Below are 23,746 nucleotides of genomic sequence, written 5' to 3' on the forward strand. Positions count from 1 at the left end.
TGAAATAACCCTAACCCATGTAACAATTACAGTACACCTATTACATCCAAAAATATGAAAGCATTGACTATATGCAACAGTCCAGATAGGTTTAAAGGCCTTGCCGAGAGAACATTTCAATCTTGAAAAGGGTTTATTTTTATCTCAAACAAAAACAATACTCAGATTGCACGCAAAACTGATTTGGAAGCCTCACTCCACAGCTGAACACTGTCGGTCACATAATGCAACTGTCTGCCACAGATGAATATCAGGCATGTCAGACACATAAATAATGGAAATCTTAAAAACCTTTCTGGCTTATGTGCTCCTCACTTTGTGGCGAGGCAATGACACAGTCTGTCCACCACATTTACAATGTCAAAGGTTCATTTGGCTTTGAGGTCAACATTAATTATATTAATAGCACCCATGCAATTAATGGTTGTAGCGACATTTCAACAGATAACTGCTGGAAATGTACATGTTCAGGACCCTCGCTCTTACCCTGGACGATATGTGTTTCAGCTTTGAGCTTTAAAGACTGTGTAAAGTGAATTCAGACATTTTCTTCTAAACTCATTAAATAGGTCATAAATGTATTTCTAAAAAAGGTGTAAAAAGCATTTCAACCACTTAGATTTGAATTGTGGAGCTAGGCTGTTTTTCAATTTGCATAAACCCGCCCCTGCTGCTGTAGAGGTATAAATACATTCAGCGCACACTACTACTACTACAGTCTACAGTTAGCCAGTTAGCTAAGTTAGCTGCAGAGGCTAGCTCATACTAACCCAAACTAGCTCAGCTAGTTAGTATGGGCTAGCTAGTATGTCAAACTCAGAACACACATTTATTCTTACTTTACACGGACTTTAAACTCATCATATAAAAGTTGTAAATATGATTCAACTTTATATCGTGATAGCTCTAAATCTTGACCTCCAAGAGTCAAACCTCCGAGGCAGCTTGTTCTGTTACTCTGTAAAGCCAAAGTTAACTTAAAGAGCTTCATCATACAAACAGTTTGTCATTATTTCCATGTGTAGGCAACTATAGCTGTAGAAATATATAGCTTAGAAAATAAGGAATGAGTTAAAGAGTATACTACTAATGTAACATATTAATGTGGCTACATTTGTTTGATTTGGTAACATTTGGATGGATCTCTTATTTACTAATAGTTTCATTTCCTGAAAATGTCCTAGAAAGGGTAATTATGTAATTTGTATCACGCAAAACCTCATTTGGACAATCAGTCTTCTCTGTTAAAGGAGATAAACTATGGAACTGTCTATCCACTGAGTTAAAAATGCAACATAATTGTAATGTTTTAAAGAGAAGTATTAAATCATGGCTAAAAGAGAAAAAGCACTGTTCCCAAAAATAATACGCCTATGTTTATTTTCCTTCTTATATGTTGCTGTGGAAACAGTACTAACAGTATATCTCATTAGTTACACTTGCTTGGCATTTATATTATTTGTATATGAATTGAATGAATATGAAACATTCAAGAAGGCTATGAGCTGAACTGATTGCTTAGAAGTTAACTGTTTTTTCAAGTGATGTGATCATGTCAAAACAAAATATAAAAAACAGTGAATATGCTTAGTATATATTCACCACGTTTAATTTATAGATAATCACCACTGTCTATTGCAAAAATCACAATTAGATATTTCTTCTTCTCAATCCAAACCTAAACTAAATAGATCTAAAAAGTCTCACAGATGATTTTAGATCTAGTTAATGTGTTTTCTCTCGCTCACAACTTATCTCCAACTCTGTACTTACCAGTAGAAACGATTGGGAGCCACTCTCTCGTGCACCAGTTGCCACCTCCTCCCAAACTCCACCGAGCTGTAGAGCTGTAGCGAGAAACAACCAGACAGCGCCAGTGAGTATTTATTCACATCAACATCTTAACAGCCCATCAATTTTACCATTTCCTACCACACAGTCCATCCTGTTATCACATGCTGTGTTTGCCCTACAAACCATATATGCATTTGTATATGATTTTTCTCTGGGTTCTTATTTGCACACGCTGATTTACTTTATTACCTCCGTCATCCTTTTAACTGCGGTGGTGTAACGACGAGTGGGAGACGAGCTGTCTCACACACGCACACACACATAATGTACACGTTCTTTATTTGAATCCGCTAAATTAGATTAGAATTTACATAAGATTCACACATTGCAGAGGTATAACATGGCTTAAAGACATTTATATATAGATGCAAGCACCATTGTTTCCTTTCCCACATGACTAACCATTACTGCAGAATTCAAACACAGGTATTTGTCACACACACACACACACACATTGAACTACAAGTTAAGATTGAAAGTGTAAAGAAATATGAACAGTGTGAAGGTTTTCTCACACTAAAGTAAATTGCTGTTACATAGCTTCATGGGAGGGGGAGATGGGGAGAGACGCCCGACCGAGGTGGATGGTCTCAATACAGGCATTGTTTGCTAGTAAATCACTGGACTGCTGTGAAAGGGTGGGGGATGCATGGGATCTCTCTGTGTAATGGAACTAATTGTCCATAAAAAGAAGAACCCTCAAGTGTCTTCATTTGTTATTGTGATTGTTCTGTAGAGATTTGAGAGGACTCTGTTTCTGTTTGATATGTTTGCATATTCGAGAGTTGGCTCATTTTAAGATGCAAAAATATTGACAGTTTTTTTTCAAATTATATTTTTAAGTGTTTACAGAACTAATTTCATAGTTATTCTAGATAATGAAAACTGTGCAATTTCAAGAATTTAAATAAATGAATAATACATTAAAAATTATCTGTGTGATCATGGCTGGATTAGTCTGTTAGAGTTAGACTGTGCATCAGACTTTCTTCAAACTTTTAGATTTTACTTTTTTTGTTCCCCATTCTTCAAATCCTTTAAATGAAATAATGTGAAAGAAAAATCGCCCTTCACTTGGACTGCTTACCAGTCAAGACTATAGCATGTAATGAGTGGTCATGATGAGGTTAGACACTACTCAGTTAACTCTCCTGTTGTCCTCAGGTTAATTTTGACCCAAGAGGAACACAGGTGTCAAAAATGAGGAATAGTTTCATTTAAATGAGGTCTAATTTCCAAAACTATTTGTAAAACCTGTGGTAATAAATTGGAATGAAGTTGGCTAAACAGGTCTAACACAGAATTGTGTGATAATTTATACCTTATGCTTTATAAACAGTTAAACCAGACCAGGTAGATTGTGACCCAGGTGAACAAATGTTGTACAGTTGACGGGGAAACAACAGGAGGGTTAAGACTATAATGATGAGGTTAGAAACCACTGAGTTAGCCAAGAAATAGGTATAATTTAAATGAGGCCTACTGACCATCATTTCCAAACATATGTGTAAAACCTGTGGTAATAAGTTGGAATGAAGTTGGCTGAAAAAGATCCAACATAGAAGTAGGTGATAAACCGGAAGGAGTCAATTTTGACCCAGGAGGACAAAAGTTGTACGATCGATGGACAGACAACAGCAGTGTTAGTTAGGGCAATTTAATTAAGCACAACTTCATTTAGGAATGCAGTCAATAAGAGCAAAATGTATACTAAAGGTTTTAGAGATTTTGACAAAGACAGAGCCTGAGGATTTGCCAAAAATGACTACAGTATAATTGAACAACCATGCAATTAATTTAATTACCTTTACACTTTACATGATACCTTTTTTTTGTTTGTTTGTTTTTTATTTTGATAACTGACTCAGTTTATATATCCTATCAGTTACTCAGTAACTCAACAACCTTGACAGAGTGATACACTCACTGAAGTCCTTTTTCTCTCCAAACACACCTGCATTCTCTGACAAAGCACAATGACAAATCTGTTTACTCTGTAGCTTACAGCTGGAATTTAATGAGCCATATAACATATTTCACTGTTTCAGACTGGACTTTTTCCATTTTAAGCATGAGCAACGGTGCGTAGCGTGTCAACAATCATTTATTAGCGGATAACAAAAATGTGACTGTGATTGTTTATATACTTTTTTTTCTAATTGCATTTATTTACTCTATTCTGAAGGGTGAAGTGTAGACTTGCATTCATGAGTCCATCCATCTTATATCACATACAGATTATCACTGCTGTTTAGCTAATAGCAGTGTCATTATTGGAATTCTCATTGGCTTCTTTTTACATTATTTCGATGTATTCAACCACTAAAACTCTTTAGTCTTGAGTCAAGTGCTCGAGGATGAGTGATCCTGTTGACTTTCATAGATCACCTAGCTTAGCTTCAACAAGAATCAGCTAAACAGAGCACTATATATTCTCCTCTTGTTGAGTCCGCTTCATTAGGTGGCTCCACAATGATGACACCAACCCTGTCTCACATCCAAATGTGTCATATAGCTACGTTGGTCCACAGTGCAAAATGGATTAGCTTCACAATAACTGCTCTATTTATTTCTTTTTCTTTTTTGCCTATCATGTTCTATTAGCCTACGACAGCATCTCTGTCTCGCTTTCCTTATTACAGCTGTGTTCTCAGGTTCCTGATTAGCAGGCACACTGATCAGCAGGATGAAGACACATCTGGCCCTGGTGTGTCCTCGTGTATGAAGCCAGAGAAGCTGCCAGTTCAGTCGTCCCCCCCCCTACGCTCCTGTGTTGCTTTTTGGTTCTTTTACTTTCTTACTTCACCAGAAATCACCCAAACACTCACTCAGCCACTCCCTGCATAACTGATTTTACAGACTAAGCCTACACATTTGTTAATTTCTGTTTATTTTGAATACTTTGTATTTTATTACAGTCTGAAGCATGGTTGTAACATCATGACTGTCAAGTGTCTATCTTCTCAAACAGAACCAGAAAAAAAAGATAGCTTTAAAGATAGTTTCGCCTTTAAAATGCATTTTGATAACATCTCTATAAAATGTGCATTTTATTTTATAATCTTTGTTCAGTGAATATATTTGTTGTTTAGTTTGTCAGTTATTATGAAGAGTCATGCAGGCTTTTATCATTGCTATGGTGGTTGCTATGGACAACTGCTGAGTCCTTGTCTGTATTGTGTAATTATCTGAGTTATATTATTTGTGTCATTTCACGTAACTGTTTGATGATGTCCTTTCTATAAAAAATGTACATTTGAGAGTGCCACATGATTGTAGTGAATATGAAATCCAGAATTTGAAGCTTTGCCAGCAGAACTCAATCAGAAGTACTTTCCTCACTGTCACCATGTAGCCTAAACATGAAAGTGTTCTTGACAACTGAACAATATGATATGTTTAATGTTATGGCCAGAAATAGTACTGTTCCTGGCACCTTATCAATTAACGTGGACTTTGAGTATGTTACCATGGAAACGGTTCTAAGAGCAGTTGTTACTGCAGGAAGTTATCCGTAAAATCTATTCCCTACAGCGTGGCTCTAGGAAAGTATCGTTTGAGTGTTTTTCCTAGAATGAAGATTACACTGGGGAGTTTAAGGAATTTGACAACGCCCCCAGTTATTGAATATACTCACATAATTGGTGAGGTCAAGAGCTCTCTAACACTTTGTCCCATCTCTGCAGCTCATATTGTTGCTGAATTATAAGCATTCAAATATGCACGTCAAGGTTCAAAGGTCAATATTTCAAAACAGGAACCACGTAGAATCTTCATACTGACAAAAGTTCGACAATGTATTTATTATTGCTCTACTACATAGTTTTACTACAATTTTCGCAATTCATGGACACACGTCATCCCAGGCCTAGTTTCAGAGCACTTTGAAGGCCTAAAATATAAAATGAAGCTTTTTATTTTGTTTTTTCCTCTTTAGTGGATTAGGGACCAAAATGAGTCATCTTCAGAGATCACAATACTGCTGGCAAAATGGGTCATTACTGCAGATTTGAAGGAAGGCCTGCTGCGGTTAGAGTTAGAGCTGAAAAGACCAACTTGTTCTAATGACACCTAGAATAGGCTACTATTTACACACCCTGGAGATTTTTTGGTTTATTAGCTAATGCAATCAAACAAGGAATGAGTCATAATTATGAAATAGGCAAAGTATTATCAAAATTATCAAAAATCTATTTACAGAATGGAATACTAATAGTTTTGAAATGGGAGGGTGGACACAGCCTTTCCAACCTCCAAACGTCTCTCAATCAACAAATGCAGCAGCACTGCCAAGAAGAGGTGAGGAAATTGAAAGAGAAGCAGTTTTGAGGGTGGAGATGGCGCGTGCAGGTTACAGGGCATGGGTGAGTGAGTGGATGGATGGGTGAGGAGGCGAGTGTGGGTGAGTGAGTGAGTTGGCATCTCATACAGAGAGTGAATAAAAGGTGCAAATGCAGCTAATGAACCACAGCCAGTTTTAGTATCTTAACTATCGTAACTTCCAATAATTTGTCAAAATATGTCAAATTCAGCTTTGACATATTTTTTGACCTAAGCTAATATGTTAGAAATGCATATGAGTAAAAATCTAAAATATATTTAGACAAGTCAGTTTATTTTATTTGAGAAGGAATGCCTCAAGGACACTTTAAGATGTGGACAGGAAGAGATCAAACCCCCAATCTTACAATTAATTGATTTGTTGCTATGAACAGCAGCATCTCTTCTGCTCAAGAATTGTGTTTCAACATCAAAAACTAGACAACAACAAATTCTTATTAAATGCAAGAAAAAATATTTAGTACATAATTCTTTTGGTAGATAATTTACTGTACTGTAGACATATTTGGTGCACCTTACAAAGTCAAAATAAAGGACACAGGCATAGGGAACAAGATTTATGCTCACTATTAACCCACACTCCAGTCCAGTAGGTGGCAGTAAGTGCATCTTTAAGATGGTTGCCAATTGCCAATAAAACCCAAAAGAAGACGAGCAGCGATACTAATAATTCGGAATTACTAAAACTTGATTTCTAAATTAAGTTAGTGACGTGCAAAATGGCATAAATCACAACTTAAAATGTGATGGTGTTTGTGGGTTTCAGGCACTTAGGGAATAATCAGACAGCAAACTTTAGGTCTATGTAGTACATGTGTGTGTATGAAGGCCCGTGGCAAGTCTAGGCTGTCTGAGGGGCAGGGACTAAAAAATATAAAAAGGGGACCTGATACAGTCAATTGCCCCCTATTAGCAGAGAATAACGATGCATGTTTGAGAAAAAAGCTACATCCCAAATTAAGGTTAACAGTCGGAATATAAGGAGACACCACCTCCAGTTAGATAATATAATTATGCTTTATGGTGTGACAACATTTGTGGTCAATGTCTAGTTGGGTTTAGGCACAAAAAGGAAAGGGTTAGGAAGAGATCATGGTTTGGACACCCGAGCCATGGTTGCTTGCAGGGGTAAGACGCTTATTTGAAAGGTGTCCTGCAGTAAGGGCCACTTTTTTGCCTTTTTTGCCATATACAATCTAGCCTAGCCAGTATCTAGCCAGTGCCCATACCTGCCTCCTTCTAATAAGAAAGTCACCTTATGTTGACATCACCGGAAGAGTGTCACTTCCTCAGGTCATAATAACAGGCACTAGATGGCATAAACATAACCATAAAGTCCACCATAACAGTTTTAGACCTATACTAGCATTTTTCCTGTGAGTATGGACTGGTCATACATTTTCTGGTAAGGCAGTGATATACAGTACTAAAACTGAACCACCCTTTTTGCCTTTGTCACATCTGCCGTTAGCAGGGTTTCATGACTGGATGCTTTTATTTTTTACTTTTTAACACGCCTAAGCAAAGGGTTAAATTCTACTGGGCATCTCTCTAATTGGTAAAAGCTAATGTAAATATATCTTTATCTCTTTTATCTCCTCCCTTGCTGCCCCTAGCTGCATTTTGCAGATCCCTTTGTATTGTGTTGGTATTCTGTAGGGTAACCCAACACTAATCTCCTTCTCTGTAAGTGTAAATGAATCCAAGCTAAAGGGTTGTAAACGCATTCTGAATAAAGAACACTATAATGATTTCCTTAAAAGGTTTTACTACACCACAAGGTTGATTTCCAGTTTGTTCTATTCATTTTTTTAGTGTACAAAGCTAGAGCTAGCTAGCTACTCTCCATCTAACATATTGTTTAGCTTGTTATACAGCTTTGGACAGACATAAACATAAACTTAACAACATCCACACACTTGTTTTTAATAGTAAAAACGTTTTGCTGCAACTTACCTCACACATTGTAGTAGTATCAAGGTTACAGCTTTGACTATGTTTTATTAAATGTAAATTTTAGGGGGAATTTGGGGTTAATATCTCACACTGCACTGTAACTTTTTATGATCCTGTTTTATCTGTCTCACTATTACTACTACTCTCACTATTTTAGCTTTATTTTATTTCCAAATTAACACTTTTAATCATATTTAAATATCTTTTTATTTTGCCATGTGTTGCTTTTATATTCTGTCTTGATGCATTTTATGTTTTATATTAAGCGCTTTGAATTGCCTTGTTGTTGAAATGTGCTATACAGATACATTTCCCTTGCCTTGCTTCAGACTACAATAACGCAAACATTCTAAACAAACATTCTGAACAAACTGATAGTGTACCAGTGTGTACAATTTAGTGACACCTAGTGGCAAGGTTTGAAGATTGCAACCAACTGAAAACCCTCTACAACAAAATAATCACAAAAATGCAAAAGGGACTCTCTAGAGCCAGTGCTTGGTCTCTAGAGCCAGTGCTTGGTCTCTAGAGCCAGTGCTTGGTCTCTAGAGCCAGTGCTACTATAGAAAAATGATGTGCAAGATGGCAGGCTATGTTGAAGAGAACCCACTCTCTATGTAGATATAAAGGGCTCATTCTAAGGTAATGAAAACCTGCCGCTTATAGACTAATTAAAACATACTTATGGATATTATATTGATTCACAATATTTCTGCCAGTGGATCCCCCAGCATCTTACACACGTGTCCTTAAATTTATACCATAAGAGCCAGTTTCCTCCCTCCTAAGAGCATCTTATAGAGCAACCTATCTCATGTTCTTCACTGGAAGGGCACTTCAGAATGTTTTTCTCCCTTACAGTGCACCCTATAGGGCACAATGAATACTTTCATTGTGAACTCAGAGACACACACATGCACACACACACACACACACACACACACACACACACACACATACACACCTCCTCAGCCAAGGAGAATGCCTCCATTATTCATCACAACTGAAACGTTAGACCTAACTAGGCTAAGCTGCAAGAAAGGAGTTTTATTAATGCAAACGGTTATTTTAAAATGACTATAAATTGCACCTCCCTTTTTTTCTCTCTCTCTCTGTCTCACTAGTTCACACACATATAATTATTCTTGCCCACCCATTGAGCCCCCTATAGTAGATGATTATTTATTTGAAAACCAGTTCAACACCGAGACAGGCACCAGGAAGTCAGAATTATGACTTGCAAAGTGAAATATTCTGACTTCTGAATAAGAATTATAAGATATACATCAAAGTTTTGAGCTGTAAGTCAAAATTATAACATAAAACATTGACATTATAGGATTTTCTAAATCAAAATATAGAAAGATATGGTATTAAGTCAAAACTATGAGGTAGTGATGCTAATTTAGAAGTCAAAACACTGAAAAGTCATTTTTATTTGTAATCTCAACATAGACTTTCATCAGTTTAGTAAAAGTTTAAACTTTCCATCCCTTTTTTTTCTTTTCCTGGTGAAAATTTAACTTATATACCAGCAACTACCTGAATTATGCAATCCACCCTTATCCTTCAAATAAACTTCATGAACTCTGACTGTGTGTTTTTAGAGCCAAACTCTTGTGTAACAGGATCTCACATTTATCCGACTTGTTCTGAGGCACCGTGCCGTTGTTGCTTATCTGACTTAACTCTTGGCTTCTTTTTTGATACCTTTGAACAACCCACCACTAAGCTACCCTTGCCCGTTCTCTAACCTTTTGGTCGTGGCTGTAGGCCAGAATCCAGTCCTCCTGCTCGGGGTGGAAGAGCAGGCTGAGGATGTAGAAGTTCAGCCGGTACTTCTGGTAGGTGGCTCCTTCGTCAGAGCTGATCAGAAGACTGCTCTCCACTTCTGGATCAGTCAGCAGCATGATCTGAAGAGAATATGAGAGATTAGGAGACGATGGTATTGTGACATGTCTTCTATCTAATTTGTGACCTGCACACAGTAGTAACTCTGTGCTGAATTCTTCCCACTTCACTCACTTGTTAGTATGTCTGTAGTATTGAAAAGAAAGACAAAACACAGACACAAGTCAATCAAGACTTGATTAGCACATTGAGATATATAAAGCATATTATTACAGCTTTGGCTGCAGAATAGCATGTTAAAAACGTGTCATCCACAGCTACTTTTCCACTCGTGATGCCGTATCTCTAATACTAATTTGTGTCTGATAAGCTTGACGATATAATCAGCATGATACATCTCGCAAGAAATGTACGTGTGGTTTTGGAGTGGCTTGTGTGTGTGTGTGTGTGTGTGTGTGTGTGTGTGTGTGTGTGTGTGCCTCATCATTCAGATTACTGTGGTTTGTCTCTCTCTTCATTCTCGCCGACTATGCTCAGTCAGGCCTTGAAAGCACTAATTTCCCATGAGCTTCTTTCTTTTCTGAGAGGGCCAACTTTTTTTTTTTTTTAACCAAATTTTGGCACAGAGCCCAGAAAAATCACAAAGAAATCCCCTGATAATATCAGATGCAAATATAATTGAATCAGTGGACCTCCAGACACATATCATTAGAAGAGTGTACAGTAGCAGAGTGTTTTGAAAGTCGGGCTCGTGGGTTTATGAGTGATGCTGCATACAACTGCATGTATGTGTGCTCATGACTCTATAACTGCTACTAGAAAATATTTGCCTCTGGTGTTACTATTGTATAATATTGGATATATAAAGACTTCATGTTCTCACATAGAAACCTATAGAGGTGAGCTCAGAACACACTCACTGTCTGGTCAGCATATTCTCTTATTAGTTTCCCTATAGGAACCAAGATATAATTACCTAAGGCCACACAAGTGGAATCATGCATAATGATGAAGTAATGTTACATAACATATAACACACAATTAACTGTTAATTCCATCATCACCAATGATAGTTGACACAAGTAATATACATTTCTAAGCAGACTACTGGACTAATTTATATATATTGATTAATTTTAAATCACTGCAATTATTCTATTAATTACTGTCAGTTATTTAATTAACTACCATGGGGTCAAGAGCCTTTATTTGCAATTCTGTCTCCATCTTTAAATCCCACCTGAAAACATCTATTCCGACTGGCGTATTCTGTCTCTGACTATGTAATCACATTCATGTCAAGTTCTGCACTGATATATTATACTATTGTACTAATGTATTATTCTACTGCAGTGTTTGCTGATTTTATTATGTTTGATGCACTGTTGTTTTCATGTGTGTTCTGTAAGGTGTCCTTGAGTGTTTTGAAAGGTGCCTATAAATAAAACACATTATTATTATTATTATCATTCTCTTTATTATTATTTATCTTGTCAACTGAATAACACAGCAGAGGTTCAAGTTAATCTGTGTTTCATACTATTTTTCTTTCTAACACATGACAATAGTTTTGGACTATAAGTGCACTTTTACACCATGCTGACTATGACATTACAGTCTAATAATAGTTATTGTTAATAATGGTTAATGATCAGATTTGGTGTATCCCTTAACTGTGGTCAAACATGCCATGAGCAAATACCAGTCTGTCTCTTTGTTTGAATAGTTACACTAAAACTGGCAACAGTTTTAATCCTTCCATACTGTTCAGGGTGTAATTTGACCCAGTTTTACATTTGAGAGAAGAAAACACCTTAAAAACGTTATTCTGTTAGCCAGAAATGTTTCCTAATGTGATCCAGAATATACAACACAGTATTTGACTTTTATTTTAAAAATTCAAAAACCACCATTCAAATGATATAATTAATTGAAGTGGTTATGTTCTTTTAGGATCTGTTAATGACTGATGAGGTATTCATGAATGATTTGTGTTTCAGCAATGATGTATTGAGACTAGTTATGAGAGGATATTGTGAAACACCAGAACAATAGTATGTAAGGATTAAAACAAGTAAACAATAATGTCAACAGGACAATATATATCCAGCAACCAGCCATAAGACTGTTGACCAGGTGAGGTGCAAAGAATTTTCCTAAAAAAAAAAACATTTTGCCTGTAGAAAATGAAAAATACCATCTTGTTTAGAATGTGCAATTAGCTTTAAAGACAGAGGCAAGGTTTCCATCCATACAAAAAAAATCCCCTTATAAGCATGTGAGAAAACCTATAGTAGCCATGTAACACTCAAGATGAAAAGCCCTCTTAAACCAGTGTAGGTTTGACCATTCTGGGCTACTGTAGAACCTCATAAAGCTCATTCTAAGGTAATGAAAACACAACAACTCTCATTTCCAGGTGACTACACACTAATTAAAACATTATGTTCCATTTCTGTCAAGTCTGTTAGTTACTAGATGGAACAACATTCTACATACTGCACCTTTAACACAGCTCCAACAACTACCATTATATGAATATTAGGTGTTGGTTCACCGGGATAAGCAGTTGGTGGAGCTAATTTTACAGTTGAGTACCACAAAACCACTGCAGAAGAAGAGAACTCAACAAGATGATGTAATTAAGTTCCCTCGTGCAGCCATGCAGTCAAGCTCAAATGTAGGAAACATGATAGAAATATGACAGTCATGAGATTTTTTTCAGCATTTCCACACAGGTTTTTGAAAATGAAAAAAAAAAGTGCATGAAAACACATGGATGGAACTAGGGCTGGGTATCAGTACTCGATACCTTTAAGGTATAGACCGAAATAAATCGATACCAAGTAGTATCAAAACCACTACGATACCTGCAATGCAATCCATCCTTTTTGCACCCAGAGCTAAAAAAAAGACAATTTGTAAGCCAATCAATGCAGTCACGTTAATAGTGACTGTTAAAGACTATTAAACTAAAACTGCTTTTGTATTTGATTGTATATTTGTACTTTTGAGTGCTTTAGAATTAAATCCCTTCTCTAATACTGTGCTGTAATGTATACATCTATGCACATACACACATTCATGGCTTTGTAAGTGTGTGTAATGTACTCTATGCAGTGACCCACATGCTGATTATGAGCATTTTGTATTATACTATTAATAATAATATAATAAGGGTTAGGGTTGTGTAAAAATCGAATCATTTAAATGTGGAGTGGTGACATTTTATGCAATTTAAAGCTTTTATTCACATGATGGGTATAAAATGAAGCACTCAATTATTATCAGTATCACTTTAAGGGTACTTGGATTGGTACTGGTATCATCATTTTTTAAATGATACCCAGCCCTAGATGGAAACCCAACTAGAGATTGCATCTCATGCTGCTATTTATAAAAGAAATATCTGCAGCCTGCAAATAGGCATGGTGCAGTAAAATGAAAGCCTGACATACAGTGTATATCTGTCAGCTGATATTATCGGCTTATTGACCTTTCACAGATAGATCGGTATCAGTGAATATGTTGTCCAATATGTGCCGATACATATATTTGTATCTAGTAAAGTTAGCTGCATTTTATGTATATTCAACCCTTTTTTCTTAATATAAGTTTAATATATACATATGTGGTTTTTTGTTTGTTCCGCATGTCTTTTTTTTAACCCTCCTGTTGTCCTCGAGTCAAGGAAGGAAGGGAGGAAGGTGGAAGGAAAGGAGGAAGAAGGAAGGAAGGATGGAAGGAAGGAAGGAAGGAAGGAAGAAGGAAGGAAAGAAGGAAGGAAGGGAGGAAGGTGGAAGGAAAGGAGGAAGGAAGGGAGGAAGAAGGAAGGAAATGAGGGAGGAAGGAAGGATGGAAGGAAGGAAGGAAGGAAGGAAGAAGGAAGGAAAGAAGGAAGGAAGGGAAGAAGGAAGGAAGGAAAGGAGGAAGGAAGGAAAGGAGGAAGAAGGAAGGAAAGAAGGAAGGAAGGAAGTAAAGGAAGAAGGAAGAAAGGGAGGAAGAAGGAAGGAAATGAGGGAGGAAGGAAAGACGGAATGAAGGAAGGAAGGAAGGACGGAATGAATGAAGGAAGGAATGAAGGAAGGAAGGAAGGAAGGAAGGAAGGAAGGAAGGAAGGAAGGAAGGAAGGAAGGAAGGAAGGTAGGTAGGAAGGAAGGAAGGAAGGAAGGAAGGAAGGAAGGAAGGAAGGAAGGAAGGAACAGACTGGGTCAATTTGACCTGGGAGGACTATACAAAGGTTAAAATTCATAGCTAATTCTATTTATTAAATTCCCAGAGAAGTTTACCATTTTAGTGCAGTGATGTCATTTTATACAATGAAGTTTATTTTTAAACTGTAAAACACCATATTTTCGTTACATTTGACGCATCATTTTATATATCAATATATTCTTTACATATAATATTATCTGCCAATATATTGAAATCAGATTTTCTTTTTAGTCCATAATATCGGTACCGGCCCCTTAAATCCAGTATTGGCCCTGAGTAAAATAAAAGCATAATAAAACAAGCTGTGCTGGAGTCCTGCTGAAGTTCTTGCGACGCCTCCATCACCAACATATCATGATAGTTGTTCTGTAAGTACTGTGCCAGCGTCGCACACAGGAGGCTTACATTGACTGTAGAGGCGGCCTTTTGGCATGACAATCACCGCACGCCCATTATGTCGTCGGACAGCTGTGAGAATGAGAATCCACACTGCTCTCACAGTCAATATCCCTCTCAGTATGATGCCGTATGGCAAAGTGTTTCTGCTCTCTCATTGCTTGCGAGTCATTTGTCAGCACTCGCTTGGGTAACGGCAGCCGTGGCGGGAAGGACCCCACTAACACCAGTTCATCAATCACACAAGGCAGATATAATGCCACATACGTGAGCCACATGCTGACCAATCCAATCAAATGCACTCAAATGCTGTCTGAACTACAAATTCCAATTAGCATTTTTTTTTGCTCACTCTCTGGATCTGCAACACAGCTTGAATAGTGGACAATTTTATGATTGACTGAGGTGTTTCTGGTGAATGGGAGACTACAAGGACAATATATGAGTCGGCATGCTTACAGAATTACATATTCCACTATATACATCAGAATGTGGAGATAAATAGACCCTGGTTAGGTGTATAAATACAATATGAAGATTACTACAATACAAGAGGCTTTGTTTGGGGTTTGTTCTCTTCTTTCGTAACCTTTTCAATCATAAACAAATAATGAAAATGGCTCGAGGACAGATGAGACATTATAGAAAGGATTCCTGTAACATAATCTTATTCAGTTCCAGAAAATGACGGTGTGAAAATATGATGTGTGGGAGGGGAGGGAGGGGGGAGTTTGCCTCTTTTTTGCATTCTACAGTCATTCCCTCCCCTCTCAGCGCTTCCACATGTCGCTCTCCTGAATGCAAAAGAGGCTCACAATCAAACGTTTGCATGTCGATGTTTACATGACATCCCAGAAATTAATTTTTGTGTGGCAGGCTCCTCCCAGGACATGCAGCATGCTAATACTAACACATGGCTATGAATACAAATATTGGATTCCAGCACGTTATGAAAAAAAGAGAAACCATGCCAAAAGAAAAAAAGCTTGAAAAATGCACTTCACGAAATTCAAATAAAGCAAAATACAGATGAAGAATATGCAAATTCCTTTTTAATCCATATTGTGTATAAGAATGTATTTGATGTTGTATTGGCTACATTTCAGTGACACTATTGTTTTACAGTTCCTGTCAATACCTCAATCAGTATTTGAAGTTTAGCAAATCAAGTTTGTAGTATGAACACTAGCTGAAGTGACTTGACGAACACACTTATTTCTGTTTTTTATCTGTTTTAGTGATATTGTAAGAGTTAAGTTAAAATTTAAAAGTTAAAAGTTAATTTATACCTTTGAGTTAATTTACCAGCAATATATTTACAATGTTTACGCAGTTAAGTAGTTATATATTTGTGCTTTATTATTTACATATTTACAGATTCAGATAGTTACACCAGCATCTTTTGAAACAGTTTAGATAGTGTCTTGAATCTATTTCTGTGGTTTTACCTCATTACAGTTACATTTGTCTAGGTCTAGGTTGTTCCTGGCCTCTGATTGGTTGGGTTAGTCTCCTGGGAGTTAGAGACAAGGAAGTGTTGTTGTTGTTGAATTCTGATGCCAGGAGCTACAGTAAAGTTCTGCCTAAAAGTCATCTGTCTCCATCCTGCTGTTTTCTCTCATGAAGAGTGTCCAAATACCACCTATCGAACCCTCACGTTACAATATGAATAGCTTGTTTTTAGCTTTATCAATCCAGTTCCCACATGAGGAAAGTTTAAATTGACTCACCGTTAGCTGCTTGCCCAGAACCAGAAAGACAGAGAAAGGTTAACTACTAAAGAAATCTTTAGCAGATATAAACTTATTTTTATGTACATAGACACAAAGGCGGTCAATATCGGACATGTCTTCCTCAACTTGTCAAACACAACTTGAGATGAATCTGATCTAATCTAACTAATCTTGCTCAATGTCTACTCCACATGTAGTTGAACAATTGTTTGCTAACAATCAGTGGCAGATTTAGTGTGGCATCTTACCAGGGGTGGCAAGGGGTGCACACACCAAAAAAAACCCAAACCTGATGACATAATGTCACTGTGTGGGTCAATTAACCTTGATGCCATGGGTGACCTCATTCTAGTTTGTGAACTAGCAGCTTCTGCCTGCAGAGAAGATCTCACAGTCAGAAGCAGGAGATGGAGAGAGGAGCAGGAGTAGGTTGACCTCAGGTCTCTCTACCAGCCTGAGGTAAGAGGACCAGGGGAATCTAGCGCATTTTGTATGGTAGCCTACTAATGCAAAAAGTAAAATCAGTCATAACAATTCATACTGTGACACATTGTTGCATTTTTCTGGGTTGTGTGTGAAATCATTGAGAATAATATAAAACCAGTCTGCACACCACCAAGGTGAACTGGTTTAGGCTAGACTCTTGGTTAACACTGATGAGGGATGAGTCATATTGATGTGTAAGTGTTTTCTATTTGTGTATTTGTGTGATACAGATTTTTTATACCAATGTTATAACTTTATTTTATTCATATGCATATACTACAATTGTTTCTATTCTTCGTACTTCATTTTTTGGTATTTGTGATTGTTATGATTTATGGTTGATATATGAGGATGAAGGAGAGTTCTCCCAGGCCACCGTACAAGGTACAAACATCACTGCTAACAGTTATTTGTTCAAATTTGACATGTTATTATAACTTTATGAGGCTTGTTTTCAACTAATCAACACAGTTTGAAGATGGTATGATGTGAAATAATGATCTATATTTTGAGCATCCTGAATAGAGTGAAATTTAACAAAACACTGCTAATTCAAGGTCCACTTCCTATCTTTTTTCTTCATTACACACTCACTGCTTGATTTTTGTGGAACTTCATCAACTGATAAAACTGTGATTGAAAGTTCTAGAAAAAGCTTTGAAGTGAATCTTGAGTTAAGACTTTCATGTCAAACCGTAAGTTCAGACATGCTGGTTATTTTGGCACAGTTTGTTTTAAGGTTCATTAAAGCATAATGTTTGTACTATTTATTGCTTCACAATTATTATGATTTTTAATATGATGAAATTGCACTATTTGAGCAATCCATCCTGAGATCTATAATGTCACACCTGCAAATATTACATATAATTTCATCTCTGAATCAAGTTTCTATAGTTCTCTTCTGTATGATCTTCAGATTGCTGACCATTTATTACCAATGCTTCATTAACTAAGCATTAATTCACGTCATATTACTGAACTTAAAACAGTCAAACTTGAACTGGAACATTGTAAACCAAAAGAGTTTTGATGTAAGAATGATTTTTAATGGAAAAAAAGACAAGAAAAGAAAAACATTGAGGTAAATATGCTCCATTAAAGTAGAATGATCTGATCCGCAAGCTTGGGAAATTAACCACAAAACCTTTCTTATCAGCACTGGAACATATAGAATTCACACTTAGACACTTTTAGAACCAGAATTATATTTAACTCTTTGGAACAGCAGACTGTGTGTGTGGGCGCGCGCATGTGTGTGCATGAGAGACTTTAAATTATGAGGCCAAAAAGGTTGAAAATGACAAAGGTTAATGAAGCGTATGTGCAGCCTAGAGGACAGTTAAGATATGTGTAAGGAATAATTCCGCCACCGCAGGACTGTAAATACTCAGAGATAGAATATTAATGAAATTAGCTTCTTATTTTCTATTTCATACAGTCACCCAGTAATTGGACTGTGACTCCTCTCTATAAATCTGTGCCTAATTTCCCGCAATAGGCCTAACCCTGCAATAAATCGTTTTCTGTTGGTGCCAGACTTTAAGCGGGTTCATTGGAAAAAGCATTGGGAAAGGGGAACAAAGAAAAGAGCTGGAGATTTATTCTCTCTGGGGCGAGTCAATTTTCTAGCTTTACAGTGACAGCAACTTGGTTGGGAATGATTTAATACAAGTTAATAAACTGGTTTCACCCGATTCCTGAGGGGTATTCCATCAAGCTGGATAAAGGAAAACCCCGGCTTATTTCGATAAGCCTCGCTAATTTAAGTGAGAGTCTCGTTCCACTACTATGGTTTATATGATTCCCTGCTCAGTAACCAAGGTAACTTATGCAGCAGAACTAGCCTTAGCAGCAGCCGTAGCAAGCTAACTGCGTGTCAAAGAATGTCCGACGGGCAGAAACAGACTCCCAAAAAGATTATTCCTTCAACTGTCTTTTCACGCTCGCATCACTTGTCTGTATTCAGAAACATGAAATGGAAGAACTGTGAGGGACTTCTACAAAAATACCTACTTCAGTTAATAGCCATTTTATTCATGGTCAACTTCACTTTGGAGTGAATCTTTCATTTAAAAGATTATAATTTAAGAAATAAAAGCATTATTTATTCATTTATTCATTCACTTCCTCATTTTGTGAAGACAAACAGAAAATGAAATATAGTCTAATGACCTGACCATAACCTTCTGCTGTGTTTAAATGTATAGAGTGGAAATTGCTTATAATGAACAACCACTTATATGGATCAAAAAACTTGACAGAACTATTCCTATAGAAAATGTATGCTGTTTATTTGCCTTTAGTAATCATCGAGTTCACTTGCACTGCTCTTTATGGGTCTTTTCATAGTAAAAATGAATAGAAAAATAAATAATATTACTGTAATATATATATTTTTCCCTTTCCTCCCATGATAAGCGGCTGTGGCACCATCATTGCCTTGCAGTTACCAGCGGTAACAGCAGTAACCCGTCTGCTTCCAGCTAGCTACCTGAGGCTTTTGCTGCATGCACACTGACATCATGATGGGAACAAGAGAATCTTTTTTTTTCTCAATGACAAATGTAGTCTCCACAAAAGCTTATAAAAAAGGGGGAGAACATCTCATTTCAGGATCACTGAAATAGCTCTACTTTTTAACCAGTCATTAATATTCAGTAAGTAGTGAAGCTGTCCATTCATTCCATGTCATTATTTCATATTCATGTAGGCTAATAAATATACAAATGACAATTAGATGGTATTCATCATGAGAAATAAAGATAATTAGGTTACATTAATCATCTGCTTAAAGTGATATTTGACCCTGACCCTACAAGAGCTTTCCATTGTACTTATATCCTTCTTCAGTTTCTTTTTCTCCAACTTTTCCTTTCAGTGATGCATGTAAATTGAACGGACATCCTGCGAAAGAGAACAGGTGTCAAAGAGCAGCCGCCTATGTTATGATAAATTGATACGTTGGTTCTCCGAGGTTGCCCACACCATTATTTTAAGCACACGTTTGATAATATCTAGCCACAGTCAGTGATCTGAATGTTCTTTTGTTCAAAACATAAATGTGCTGCTTTTCACTTTCCCTACAAAGATGAATCCTGCCAGTTCAGAGGAATAAACTAATGACCTTCCAGTCACAAGCTCACTTCTCTAACCTTAAGGTCACCATTGCCCACATATGCAGGCTTGCATAACTTTCATATTTAATCTGCCTTTAATCTTTAAAGCCATCTCCCTTGCCTTCTTAATTGTGGCAGTTCTTTTTGCTGACGACTCCTTTATATTTTTCACACAGTTCCATCTTCAGGGTTTGTTCTGCTGCTGAGAAGAATAGCGCTCCAGTTTACCCTTCTTTTTCGTGACATAGTATCTTCTTTTTGATAGTGTACACAACACGCATGAATAAATGCATGGTGTGGAGTTAAAGTCGACTACACATGGATGAATTGTCTTGGTGGAGCAGCTTGATCCTTAAGTTTAACGTCAACGTTTATTCAAGCCAGGCTTTCTTGAGTAAGCTTAGCTTTAGCTGCGTTGATGGAATACACAGGGCCGCCTTAACCTAATGTGAGGCCCAAGGGCTGTAGGCCCCCCCATCCCCTCCATTTATAGAGTCTCATTTTAAAAAAGTGTAATATCTAGGTAATCTACATCACATAATGCATTAGTTTCTTTCGAGACATACGACAGTGAGTTTTTCCCCCTTTGAGCCAGAAAACACCATAATATTATTAACATATCACTGAACCCACATGAGCATCAACACAACACACACAGCAACTTATGGTGATAATAAAAACCAAAATGTGTGAAAGTATGATTTCAAACCATATTATGAAAAACATCACCAACCATCACCTGTCTCACAAACACTGATAATAACTAATAACTAGCATAAGCAAAGAACAGCAACAGATCCAAGTAGGAGCCTCTTCTCTGGCCTCAGCGGGCCCTGTGAACCAATCACATGCTCCTGCACAGACACACAAACACACTCCTTTCAGCACCATGGATAGCAACATGGCCTAATGACAGGTACCAAAAAGGTTTGCAGTATAATGTAGACGGTCAGACGGTCTCCCCCTTTGCAGTCTTCTCTCTGGGGCTCGTGTGATCCCCCCTCCTCCTCCCCTCCACTGCTGCAGGCAGTCCCCTGCTCCTCTCCAGCTAAATCCACCTGCACGGCCTTCGCCACCTCCGCTCCCTCCAGTGTGTGAGATAGCGAGCTTCCTCCGGTGCTGGGTCCATCTTCAGCAGCAGCTGGTTTAATGAATCCAGGGATGCTCTTTATTAATTATTTTTCGCACAACTCTTTCTTCATACGCTTTTTTTCTTTTCTGGGCATCAATCTCAAACATCATCCCCAACATTTTACACTTAATGTCACTCAATCATAGAGGGACACACCCCAAAACTAACTATAGACTTAATTTGGATCAATCAGCAGTCACGTAATGTGCGATTAGAGTGATTGACAGAAAACCTGACAAATTTCAAAACAATATGACCTTTTCAGCTCATCATGAACCTAAACTTGGGCCCGTGCATTAAAGCGGCCTTGGGAATACACATCTGTTTGTCTTGATTTCTGAGCAAATAAACAACTCCTAAACAAAGCAATGCTTCACCTGAGGGTACATTTTTAAGCTGGGATTGACAGACTCAGCAGGAAACCCAGGATCCAGCCGCTATCGTCTATTTGAAATCAATTTTACATGACAGAGCACAGCTAAGCTGGGACAATGAGGGAGGTCATGGTTAGTTCACATTTATCTATCCGAGAAGTGCTTTCTTCATGTTTTGACAAATATATGACAAAGAAACTATTGTATGTTGGAGACATCTTGCTGAGGCGTATCATGCTGTGCTGAGAACATTTCCTCACTTATTAACAAGTAAGAGTCCTTTGACCTGTCTTTATGTAGCCACTATGATTGTTCCAGCTCTTCTATCACTCAAACATCTAAAAGGTGCCGTTAATGTTTCTAAAAGAAAACTGAAAGTGAGAATAAACTGGAGACAGATCACTTTTCAAAACCACTTATAGCTTTTTTCTCGCCTTCTTTTTTCTCTTTGGATGTGTGATTAAGCACACTGTATATACTATAAAAGGAATAGGATTCTCTGGGTTTTGTATAAATGCTCCTCCAAGCCACAGAAGCAACGGTGGATTATTTCACATCCGTATCAGCAGGGGCTCAGAGAAAAGCAAGAGTTCGCTCTGGGTTGTACTTAAGCCAGAGGTACTGAGTCGGAAGCCAAAGGGCAGTCAAATTGGGAGCAGATCTAGCCAGGAGAGAGCAAAGTATACACAAGAGGTTGATAAATGTCAGTGGTAAACACGTGCTGGACTGGTTAAAGGTCTCAACATCTCAACATATCACTGTCAGCCACTTTAGCCAGGACTACAACAAGGGAAGAACCCAGAGAAAACACATTTTCTCACCCCTTGTGGTGTCTAGCCTTTTTTACATACATATAGTTTTTACATAACTTCCTGCAGTGAGTGCACCACAATTGAACTGAGTGGGATTTTTGTCGTGGAGTTCAAATCGCTGAAAAAAACAAATTTTAAAAGAAACTCAACAGCAAAATTACTTTTCAGAATGCAATGACTTGGTTCGATGAGGTTAGCAGAGGTGGATATCTCCAAAACGTGCCATGAAAATCTAAAATATCTACATGATCGAGTAACACTAGAGGTGTTCATTTGGGATTTGGATGAACCAACCCTTTAAAAGATTGTATAAGACACACAACAGCATCTATCAGTCATGTTGAAGGCTTTGTGGTAAAGTTGTAGTTGGGATAAAAGCTGCAATTTGTATTAAAGAAAAGCATAAATGTTCATTTTACACAATATGCAAATAAACTATAACTTTCCTAAAATAATAATGATCCTTTTTTATGGTGGTATTAATTACACAATTAATTATATTTTGAGAAGAAATAAGTTTACAACATTTTACTATAATGGTTGTTTCTTACAGTAATTTATTCTGGGAGGTACCCAGAGACCAAGTCTAGTATTTGTATGCTGCATATGTTTATTAGGATGAGGCTTAAAGCTAAACCATAACTTTTTTCTAACCCTAATCAAGTCTGTAAACCAAACTAAACCTTAAACTAATTATTCCAAGAGGCTAACAGCAGTCCCGCTATAGATATAAAGCATATGTTTTGAGTTATAGTCTTTGGGTCAGTTTTGACCCAGGAGGACAAAAGTTGCACGATAGACAGTAAGACAACAGGAGGGTTACTGCAGTTCTACAAATCCAGCTTTATGCATAATGATGGTAGATCACAAAACATTTATTTTTGTGATTTGTAAAAGTTTTAGGAGGCCCTGGTAAATGATATCCTGCTGACAGAAACATCACAACATAATGCCCTTTCATTTCAGATTAATAGTAAAAGTCTTATATCATATTTACTCATTTGCAATCTTGAGAGATGCAAGGTCATATTTGCCGTTCTCACAAGCTCTTTAAGAGGTTTCTTTATCCATGAAACAAAGGCACAGGCTGAATGCAAGCAGACATTCATTTCAGGTCAGCTTGAACTTTTATGAATGTTGTGTATTAAGTCAGGCTGACAGAGATAATGAACATCTTTATTTGAACTCTAGAAAAGTATCAGTATCTGCACTTCAAGGTAACACTTACTGAAAGTTAGTGAGAGTTAATGGACTGTGTGATGTATGGCACAGTATGTGGACTGAAAGGGCTTTTAATGCTACCACCCAATGACTTTTATTTATTACTGTGAAACCAGACTAAAAAATAGTAAGATATGCTGCTGATACACTCTTGATATACTATACTCTGCATCTAGTGTCAGTGATCATTTAATATCATATCATATACACCTGGTTAAGGATCAGAAGTTTGGGTAAGGGTAAGGGTTTAATGTCA

General features: G+C 37.2%; 1 protein-coding gene across 1 annotated transcript in view; it reads right to left on the reverse strand.

The window, feature by feature from the left end:
- Positions 1-23,746, reverse strand: part of LOC128368050 (VPS10 domain-containing receptor SorCS1) — a 172,502-nt gene that overhangs the window by 47,950 nt on the left and 100,806 nt on the right. Inside the window, exons 4-5 of the mRNA XM_053328783.1 lie at positions 9,906-10,064; positions 1,774-1,847 (exon numbers count right to left, since the gene is read on the reverse strand). Coding sequence (XP_053184758.1) covers positions 1,774-1,847; positions 9,906-10,064 — 233 coding nt within the window. The remainder of the gene's footprint in view (positions 1-1,773; positions 1,848-9,905; positions 10,065-23,746) is intronic.

This window comes from Scomber japonicus, chromosome 2 (genome assembly GCF_027409825.1).
Source record: "Scomber japonicus isolate fScoJap1 chromosome 2, fScoJap1.pri, whole genome shotgun sequence".
Taxonomy (NCBI): Eukaryota; Metazoa; Chordata; class Actinopteri; order Scombriformes; family Scombridae; genus Scomber; species Scomber japonicus.